Source organism: Kogia breviceps, chromosome 4, assembly GCF_026419965.1.
Source record: "Kogia breviceps isolate mKogBre1 chromosome 4, mKogBre1 haplotype 1, whole genome shotgun sequence".
NCBI lineage: Eukaryota > Metazoa > Chordata > Mammalia > Artiodactyla > Physeteridae > Kogia > Kogia breviceps.
In genome coordinates, this window is record NC_081313.1 from 54,233,510 (window position 1) to 54,243,735 (window position 10,226).

The 10,226-nt window shown below is 43.7% G+C and overlaps 1 protein-coding gene across 8 annotated transcripts in view; it reads left to right on the plus strand.

The window, feature by feature from the left end:
* Nucleotides 1-6,612, plus strand: part of PIK3R1 (phosphoinositide-3-kinase regulatory subunit 1) — a 562,712-nt gene extending 556,100 nt beyond the window's left edge. For all 8 annotated transcript variants that reach the window (XM_067031067.1, XM_059060630.2, XM_067031068.1 and 5 more), the window contains 4 exons: nt 37-213; nt 312-380; nt 1,081-1,251; nt 2,370-6,612. In XM_067031067.1, the coding sequence (XP_066887168.1) occupies nt 37-213; nt 312-380; nt 1,081-1,251; nt 2,370-2,559 (607 nt within the window). In that variant the 3' untranslated portion in view covers nt 2,560-6,612. The remainder of the gene's footprint in view (nt 1-36; nt 214-311; nt 381-1,080; nt 1,252-2,369) is intronic.
* Nucleotides 6,613-10,226: the final 3,614 nt, after the last annotated feature.

Consider the following 10,226-nt stretch of genomic DNA (forward strand, 5'->3'; position numbering starts at 1 on the left):
TCCCGGTAATTATGGATGCATTTCTCTTGCCTGCAGGATTATGCATAACTATGAAAAGTTAAAGTCGCGAATCAGTGAAATTGTCGACAGCAGAAGGAGATTGGAGGAGGACTTGAAGAAGCAGGCTGCCGAGTATCGTGAGATTGACAAACGAATGAACAGCATTAAACCAGACCTCATTCAGCTGAGAAAGACAAGAGACCAATACTTGATGTACGTACTGGAAATGGAACCCTGCACGTGCGTGATCGGTAATTGCAAAAATCAAGGATAGGTTCTTAATGCATTTTCCTTTTAAACCTCTCTTCCAGGTGGTTGACTCAGAAAGGTGTTCGGCAGAAGAAGCTGAACGAGTGGCTGGGCAATGAAAACACCGAAGAGTAAGTAGTTAGCACAGATGGGAGGTAGCAAGGGTAAGGAAAATGCACAACTTGCTTCGTTTGCAGAGCCAGTGAGGAATGGAACGTCTTGTAGGAGAAAGTATTATCAGTCTCATTACCCAGAATTTTAAAAAAGGAAAGTTCAGCAAAGGAGAATGCAGATTTCGTTTTCCCCCATAGGGCTTTGAAGTGACATTGTGTCGGTGATGATGTCCTGGAACCATCTAGAAAATCCCAACATATTTTGGGACCAGTGTGGGTGGCAGGGACAGACGGTGTGGCGGGAGACAACCCTGTTTAGCATATTTTTAAAGCTTAAGTATAAGTTTTGTTTCAATGATACGAAAACTGGTGTTCCTCCTAGTCAATTTCCTGATCTAAACTGGACAGACGGGATTGTTGAATACCTTGCTCTCTGCCGCAGGTAGCTGAGCGTAGCTGCTGACTTGAAAACAGGAAGAGTATCACTTAGTGCTCCTAAAACTCTTTGTTCAGGGGAGGGGGTGGGTGGTTGAAGGCTAAACTCAATGAGGAAACTCATGCCGGAGAAGCTGGTTGAGTCAGACCCGCAATCGCTGGCCTGACTTGCTTGGAAGAGGGGCAGGAACTAGATCGAAGTGAGGAGAGGGCCCTTTCTCAGAGGGGCAGGCTGCTGGCTGCCATGCACTTCATTTAGAAACCTTCTCTTCTACCTTTTTAGCCAATATTCGCTGGTGGAAGATGATGAGGATTTGCCCCACCATGACGAGAAGACATGGAATGTTGGAAGCAGCAACCGAAACAAAGCCGAAAACCTGTTGCGAGGGAAACGAGATGGCACTTTTCTTGTCCGGGAAAGCAGTAAACAGGGCTGCTACGCGTGCTCCGTAGTGTATGTACCTCCAGCCAATTATTTGTCTCGTCAGACGTAGCTCAAGGAGGTGTTTCATTCATTCAGCCAGCCAACCGTGTGGGCAAGGATTTGGAAAAGTTCTAATCTTTAAGAGTGTTTCAGTAGTACAACGGTGGAGAAGAGGAAATAAAACCTAATATTTTCAAGTCTAGGCAGGAATAGCTGTCGAGTAGAAAGAAACCTGCTGTTTAGGTGGAAGACTGGGGCTTGGGAGAAGTCCTGTTTTTCTTTTTCATCTTTCAAATGGAAATAATAGCCACCACACTTGCTGCTTTTTCGGGGGCTTCCGTACAGTTAGAATCTGAGGTGATCCACACCACCCCCAGGTAAAGTCCCCATCAGGGACAGGTTAAAACGGTAAGAGAAAGGACCCTGGTCCCTGTCCCTGAGATAAGTACACCCAAGAGAAGACATTTCCGTCCTATGGCCTATTTTCCTTTGTTTATGTAATAGTTCGGGGGTACTCTGGAGAGTGAGGTTGGATCACTGACATTACTTCAGAGATGTGAATGTCCTCTAGGAGAGAAAGGGTCTCCCAAGTATTTTATAGCCCATCACCTCCCTCCATTTAAGCAGAGAAATACTGTTACAGGCAAGAAGTGAGAACGTTGAGTGAGGACAAGGGAAGAGGAGAATAGAGAGTAGATGGAGAGGTATGTGGACGATTCCAGGCCTGCCTGAAAGGAGGAATCCTGTTAATAATTGCAATGGTACCAGTACCACTCTGGCTGGGCGGCAGCGCTCATAGTAATGGCTGAAGTCACCACCTGTTGCCTGCTCACCGCGTTCTAGGCATCCAGCAAGCCCCTCCCGTACATCACCTCATTTCTCAAAGCTCCCCTCTTACAGGTAGATTACTACTGTCTCCCTTTTAATCCGTGCTAAAGATGACAATCCAGTGGCCCAGTGAAGCTGGGTTACCTCCCGAAGTTACTCAGCCAGTAAGTGACAAGGGACAACTCCATGAGTCTAGGGCTCCCCCAGGACCGGTCCCCAGGGGGAGGCGGGCCTGCATCGGGGATGTTCACGACGCTTTTACCAAAAACGCCTCATCCTGGCCCAGCTCACCCAGGCCCTTGTGCTCTCTCCGTGTGCAGGGTGGACGGTGAGGTCAAGCACTGCGTCATCAACAAGACGGCCACGGGCTACGGCTTCGCCGAGCCCTACAACCTGTACAGCTCCCTGAAGGAACTGGTGCTCCACTACCAACACACGTCCCTCGTGCAGCACAACGACTCCCTCAACGTCACACTAGCCTACCCGGTGTACGCGCAGCAGCGGCGATGAAGGGCCGCCCTCCCGCCTGCTCGCCTTCAGCTCCCCGAGGCCTCCAGCAAGCACAGGGCTCCCCTGCAGCCTGACCTGGGAACTGAGCTGCGGACACCCAGCCGCCCGTCTTCAGCTGTGACTCGAGCTTTCGATCACACGGCAGGAGAGGAAGACACATAACGCGGCGGGCTCGCGCTGGGCGACGACCACCATGCCTCGTCTGGAGTGCTTAATGAGCCTTCCTTTCTTTCCTCTTCCTTTCTTTTTGGTTTTGTTTTTTGGATTAATTTAAAGCCACAACCACAAACGACACCAAGAGAAAAAGAAATGCAAAAATCTCTGCGTGCAGGGACAAAGAGGCCTTTAACCATGGTGCTTGTTCGTGCTTTCAGAAGCTTTACCAGCTCAAGAGTTGGGACCCTGGAGACCGGAGCGGGGACGGGCTGACGAGCCCTGGCCTGGGGTCGCTCGGTCCAGCCTGGGTGTTGCCATGCACGGTGGCCCCAGACACATCGCACTGTGGATTATTTCATTTTCTAACGAAATGAACCGATATGTAGCAGAAAGGCGCTTCCGCTCACGGGACACTTTGGGGAACGTCCGCTCGTGTACGTTCAGAGGAAATTCTGTTGTAGCAAAGTGCCAGAAAGTGTTGCGTTAAAACTCTACAAACCAAGAAAACCCACCAACAGAAAAATGGAGCTTGGAAAATAGGACTTCAAAATGACATTTAGTATATAAAATATGTACATAATATTGAATGACTAACTATCAAATAGATGGATTTGTATCAATACCAAATAGCTTCTGTTTTGTTGTGCTGAAGGCTAAATTCACAGTGCTATGCAATTCTTAATTTTCATCGTTGTTACCTGTTTTAAACGTACCTTCAGAATAAGCTTCCCCTGCCCCAATTTTTGTTGCTTGAAAACACTGTCCCTGATTTTTTTTTGTTAATATTCATTTTGTTACTCGTTACCTTTTTTTTAAAAAGAAGAAAAATGTACAGGATGCCAGTTTTAAAAAAAAAATGGCTTCAGATTTAAAACTATGAAATATTTTACAGTTTTTCTTGTACAGAGTACTTGGCTGTTAGCCCAAGGTTAAAAAGTTCATAACAGATTTTTTTGGACTAAATGTTTTGTTGGGCAGTGCCTGATAAGCTTCAAAGCTGCTTTATTCAATAAAAAAAAAGAGAAAGATATATGAATATGACAAAGTATGGCTGAGTTCAACAATGTTGTTTCAAGACTTAAGATACGGTACCTGGCAATGTTTGTTGCATAAAGAATTGTGAACTTCTTGAATCTAGGGAGGGGAATGTAGCAAAGGGATGTACAGGTGGGGGGGGGAGGGGTGGCAGGATGGCATGCACTTTCTCTTTCTTGTGATTACAGAGAAGTGGATCACTGCAAAGTGAAGTCTTTTCCCACTTTGATCTGCTACTTACTATACCCTCATGACAATTACAAACCTACTGGAATGCTAGGTCTTAGGAAGGCAGGCAGGCAGGGTCCTGGAGCAATGTTCACCCTTGTTGGAAGCACTGATTTCAAAGTATCATTGCTGCATTTAGAAAACCTGTCCCTCTTTAACATTAGACTACCCGTTACCAACCAACCAACATCCACTGTAGAAAAAGCATGATCTGAAAAGATAGTTTTATCGGGATATCTGCTATTTTCCTAGCTTTCCATTCAACTTGGATCAGAAAGCAAATAGACATGGTCATAATCGTTCCTGCCCCGATTGTGGGGAGCTTGTTCAAGTCATGGCTGTAGGAATCACAGTAACAGTCCTCATTCACCCAAATCATTGTATGTGTTACACTTCACCATGGGGAAAAGGAAGGAGTTGTTATAGAGTATTCTTTCCAACTGAAGGTAACAGCAAGAGAGCTCTCTCCCCAATTTACATATGCAAAAGCCTTTGGGTTCAGTGGTAACTGTACCTGTGTTGGAAGGAATAATGGGGAGATTAAAATGGAATCTTAACAACTTCAGTTTTCCTTGCTCAATATTAGATTCACCACAGCTTTATTTCTCTTTCCTTCAACTACTGGGGGCAAGGGGGTTTTGTTTTGTTCTTTAATTTTGTTCCTTTTAAAATTCTTTTGAAAGAATCAGTCTAGTGGCTGACTCAATCAAATGTAGAATGTTTTTTTTTTTTTTTCCTTTTTACATGAAGCTACTCATATCAATAGCAATAGTCAGTCTTACAGCCGGACTGTCAGCCCTCAAACTTGACTGTACTGACCTGACCATCTTTCCTCCCATCTCCAGATAATTGATGATTCCCCTGGTTTTATTCTCTGAGTGTCTCCTTTACAACTATCCTTCCATGTCATACAGAAGCCCAACCATTAGTTAACAGTAGTTTATCAACTAGGTTTGGTGGGTTTTTTTAGTAGCACATCCATGTATGTTATTAAGGAACTTTAATTTCTAAAATATAAGATCTGAGATGGAATACTGCATTAAAAAGCTACCATTCTGTTCATGTTTTTGCTTCACCACTTCACAAGATGGCATGGTATTTAGGCACTTGCCTTATTTCTGCATCTCACGAGCAGAAATGCAATAGGTTTTTCTTTGACCAGCAAAGGCAGGATTCATTGTTTCCTGTCACCGTGAGTCACAACTTACCTATGATGCTACGCCTGTGCCTGGCCAGTACCCTTCTGACAGCGTGTGGCATGCCATCACATCTGTCCTTGTAGATGTCTGACCAGCAGGGCTCTGAGTCCAATCATTCATCTCCTAGCCACACTGAGCAGCTTATGATTAGGGATGGATACAGCAGAGGCCCTCCTGATACATGCTTATATCCATGCATTGATTTTCCCCACCCAACGCAGCATCCTGAAGATAAAAGCCAGAAGCTAAGCTGCAGAGAGGCTGTGATGGGGCTCTAGAATTGGGAGCATTGGGATCTGATATAATACATGAGGGAAAAATCATAACCATGTTGAAAAGGCAAAAAGCCTGTGTCTGCAACATCTGACGACTTCACGGCCCTTGATATATGTATATATGTATATGTGCATGGACTGTGTTTCCAGTACACCTTTCAGCCAAAACAGATCCACAGTCGTTGAGTTCAAGTACATAACAAGCCAATGTCTAGTACAATTCTTGTATGTGTGTATGGGTTTATTTTTCCTTTGAAGTTGCTTTGTTTTGTCTTACAAAGGTGAAAAGTGTTTGCAAGTGAAGTGAGAAGAAGTTCATAATTCTTTGGCTTGTTTCTGTTGTTTAAAAGTTACTCCTTTTGGGTAGCTGGTCTACGTGACTCGCTGAACTTGGAAATCCTTGTTTTCAGTGTGTCAAGTCAAAATGTGTTTATGTGAGCTGTCACTGTGGGGAACCAATTGCTTTGTCATATAGCTGGTTATGAACTAGTAACGTGTTTGGGAAGTCCTACTGATGTTCCTTTTTGGGAGAAAAATTCTGCTGGTTCTAACAACTGTGCTTTTGCTATGCATGGTATCCAAGTCAGTTGGAGAGCAGACCCTGAAATTTGAGTTCAGGGTCATTTAAGAAAGGGGCAGTTTATAGCACAATGCCTCACATGGGACAGAGTTCTGAAATGCCAAATTATTATTTTTTAGAAATCTAGTTATATAAGTTACTAGTATAAATTACTAGTATTATGAACAAAATTGGGTTCATTGGAAACACTAACCAACTTAACATTGAACTTGTCACCATGAGATAGCATTAGCTGCCCAGGATGCTGCTATTTAAAAAAAGAAAAAAAAAAAAGGCAAAACAAACAAAAAAAACTCATTTATATGTGTGTATTTTTTAAAGCTACGATCTCTTCGATGTTTTTACAAATCTGTTTCTATGACATTGTTAAAATAAAGTTGGTCTTTTGACGAGAGGGAGGATGTCATGGTCAGTTGTAATTTTGCCTTTACAAGGCACCTGGGGTGGGGGGGCGGGGGGACTGTGCCTCCTTGACATTTGTTCAAGCTATAGATTCAATGGAGCTATGTCTTGTTGTTTTAAGTTGCTTTAATGCATTGTATTAGGTCTTCAAACAGAATAAAGTTTGTTTTGAAACTTAGGTTATGGTTTGAAATTTCAGTGATCACCAAAGACATGTTCTCTTGCTCTTTCGGTTAATAATGTTGCTTCTCCTTCTGTAGTCTCCCACCCACCCCCTTTCACTGTCATTACGTTATCTCATTTTTGTCAAGTGAGAAGAACACATGAATGATGGCTCAGTGTCATTTGCATCATTTCACTATATCCTTAATGATGAAAAGAAGTAGCTCTAGGTGATGTCATTGCAAGGCATGTTCTTGCTCCGAGAAAATGTGATATCCACTGTCTCTCAATCCCTCCCCTTCACCATCCATCCCCAAACCTCCAGAATTGTTCTCTACAAACTATGGTTAGTGAAGGTATCTGGCTTTGTCTCTCTGTTCTACAGCCTGCGTGTTTGAAACAGACACAGTGCAGGGACACTGTGAGGCACTGTGCTGTGCAGCAGGCAGAGGTATGACATGGGGTCCTAGACAGGGAACAAAGATTCACTACAGATTCTGGTTTCACACTCTAGTATCTAGTCAATATATGCAAACCATCCTTAAATCTAAAATAACTTTCCCATTTGTTTTGATTGCTGAATGAATTTATAATGAGGCCACTTTGCATGTACATGGCACTCAACACCTAAGCACAGTGAGGGTCCTAGACATGAAGGCATGGTCTAGTGATGGCGATGAGAGGGGCACATAAGTAATTACAGTCATGGCAACAATGACTAATATACCGTGTAGAGCAGTAACGCTTGAGATTCATTTCCTGCTTTTCCCCTGCTCTGTTCTGTATCACAGAGAACTATATACTCAGGGTCTCTTGCCCTCTGACTTCTAGGTAGTGAATCTCCCCTGTGGCTCCAGTTCCTGCCAGAAAGACTCTTTGGAATCTGAGCAGCCCTACTATGCTCCGCTCTCCTTCTCTGTTCCTCTGGCAACAGGGCCTCCTCCCATTTTTATTCTAAGCCAAGGGGTAGTTGCAGCTTTCTGTTGTTGCTAAACCTCTGGTTTTTCTCACCACCCCCAGTTTGGTTTCTGAGTCCTTCCATCACCTGAGTAACCAATCCTCTTTATTCAGGTCTTTCTTTAAGAGCTAGAGTCATTTCTTTTTTCCTGACTGGTCTCTGATTGATAGACCGAGTGATTATTGGTAGACCAAGTGATTAGTGATAACACTCTTTGTATGTGTTATCTGATTTAATCCTTCCACAATTATGAGTTAGAAGACAATATCTCCGTTCTACAAATGGGGAAACTGAAGCACTGAGGCTAAGCGACTTATGCAAGATCATGTAGCCATTAGAACACAGAATAGAGCACCTAGGCCGTCTGACTCAAGCCAGAGCTCTCCACCCCTAAGCAAGTGCTGGAAAAGGCACTAGGAAAGTCAGAGAAAAGTTCACTAGTTGCTCTTCCTGCTGGGAGATCTAACCATGTGGCTCTCAATTGGTGGACAGTATACAAGTGGCACATAACAAATAGCAGGAAATGGCATGGGTTTGCTTTAGACCACCTAGCTTCCCAAAGTGTGGTCTCCAGGCTAACAGCGTTACCATCAGGACCACTCGGAAACCTGTTACAAAGGCCTACTTGAGGACCCCATCTACCAACTCAGAGTGAGACCATCTGTTGTAGCAAGTTCTCTGGGTGATTTTAAATGTATACTAAAATTTGAGAATCACTAATATCACCAGATTGTTGAAATAGTACTTCTAGTATTTTAATTAAAAGCCACTACTATTAATGAGTGATATATATTTTACTTTATGATATAATTTGTGCTCACAGTATAGATTCTATACAGGAAAGATAATAGATCCATTTACAGCTTAGGAAGGCCTAGCTAGGTCTTAGCTCTTTCTTTAACCAGTGATGGGAATTTGACCAACTCCATTTCCCTATCTAGACCTCCAACTCCAAACCTGAGAAGTAAGGTTATGAGTCCAGAAAGTCTTCAGGACTCCTAGAGCATATACTGTGGTCTGGTGTACTGAATGAAGCAGCTCAATCCCCCAGTTCTCCACTTCTAATTTGGCCAAAATGATAACCCACAACGTGACTTGTGACTACAGGCCACTGAAGTTGTAGTACCGGCCCTTTATCAGTGACAATGGTCAAGAAGCATTAGCCAAATTAGAGTCCCCTTATCTTGCCGATGTCTTAAAGGTACACTTCAGGAGAAACAAAATGGTAAGCCAAGTTCTCGATAATGTGATGAGGAGTACGTTGGAAATGACACTTTGCCCACCTATCTAAAGCACGAGGCACAGAGTCAGAGAACTTGGCCTACCAAATCCTCTGGGACATGGTGGGAGGTAAGTATAGTACATTAAGACTTTAGGGACTTCCCTGGTGGTGCAGTGGTTAAGAATCCTCCTGCCAGTGCAGGGGACACGGGTTCAATCCCTGGTCCAGGAAGATCCCACGTGCCACAGAGCAACTAAGCCTGTGCGCCACAACTACTGAGCCTGCACCCTAGAGCCTACAAGCCACAGCTACTGAGCCCGCGTGCCACAACTACTGAAGCCCACATGCCTAGAGCCCATGCTCCGCAACAAGAGAAACCACCGCAATGAGAAGTCCGCACAACACAACAAAGAGTAGCCCCCGCTCACTGCAACTAGAGAAAGCCCGCATGCAGGAACAAAGACCCAACGTAGACAAAAATAAATTAATTAATTTTAAAAAGACGTGATACTGCTTGATACTGTGTCAACTCAAAAATTTTTTTCTGAACTTGTCCCTTAAAAAAAAATATCTAAAAATAAGAATCCTGTAAATACTTAAATGTAAGAACTGAAACCATGAAACTCCTAGAAGAAAACATAGGGAAAAAGCTCCTTATATAGGTCTTGGCTATGATTTTTTGGATATGACACCTGAAGCACAAGCAACAAAATATAAAATAAACAGGAGGGACTGAATCAAACTAAACAGCTTCTTCACAGCAAAAGAAACAATCTACAAAATGAAAATACAATGAACAGAATGGGAAAAAAATATTTGCAAACCACATATTTGATAAGGGGTTAATATCCAAAATATATAAAACACTCATGAAACTCAATAGCAAAAAACACACAAATAATTCAAAATGAGCAAAGGACCTGAATAGGCTTTCTTTTTACAGATAGTGAAAAGGCCAACAGGTACATGAAAAAGATGCTCAAAATCACTAATCATCAGGGAAATGCAAAATGAGCTAACACCACAGAATGGCTATTATTGTGACATGTCCCAAATGGTGACACAGGTCATTCCTGACTTCACTGCCCCCTCACAAGAGGAACAGTTAACAATTCATGGACAAGACACAACTAAGAGAATCCTAGAACAAGGGAGTGAGGCTAAAGCACCCCCCTGTGCTTCAGTAGTAGTCCCAACCAGCAGCTCTGCTCATCTGTAGAACCAAGTCAATGGCCCAGTGTGACTAGGGTACTTGGCAGGGTACAGGTCTATCTGATTCAAGTCCCCAGTGGAGGAGTTTTGCTGGCCCTGGAGCCTGATCTGACCACTCCCAGGCAGAGAAGCTGAGTCACAGCCCTACCAGCTGAAGAATATGGCTCCCATCCCCATCTGACAGGAAGGGCTGGTGAGAACATCTGGAAGCTGTGTAACCCAGCAACGCTTGAGCTGA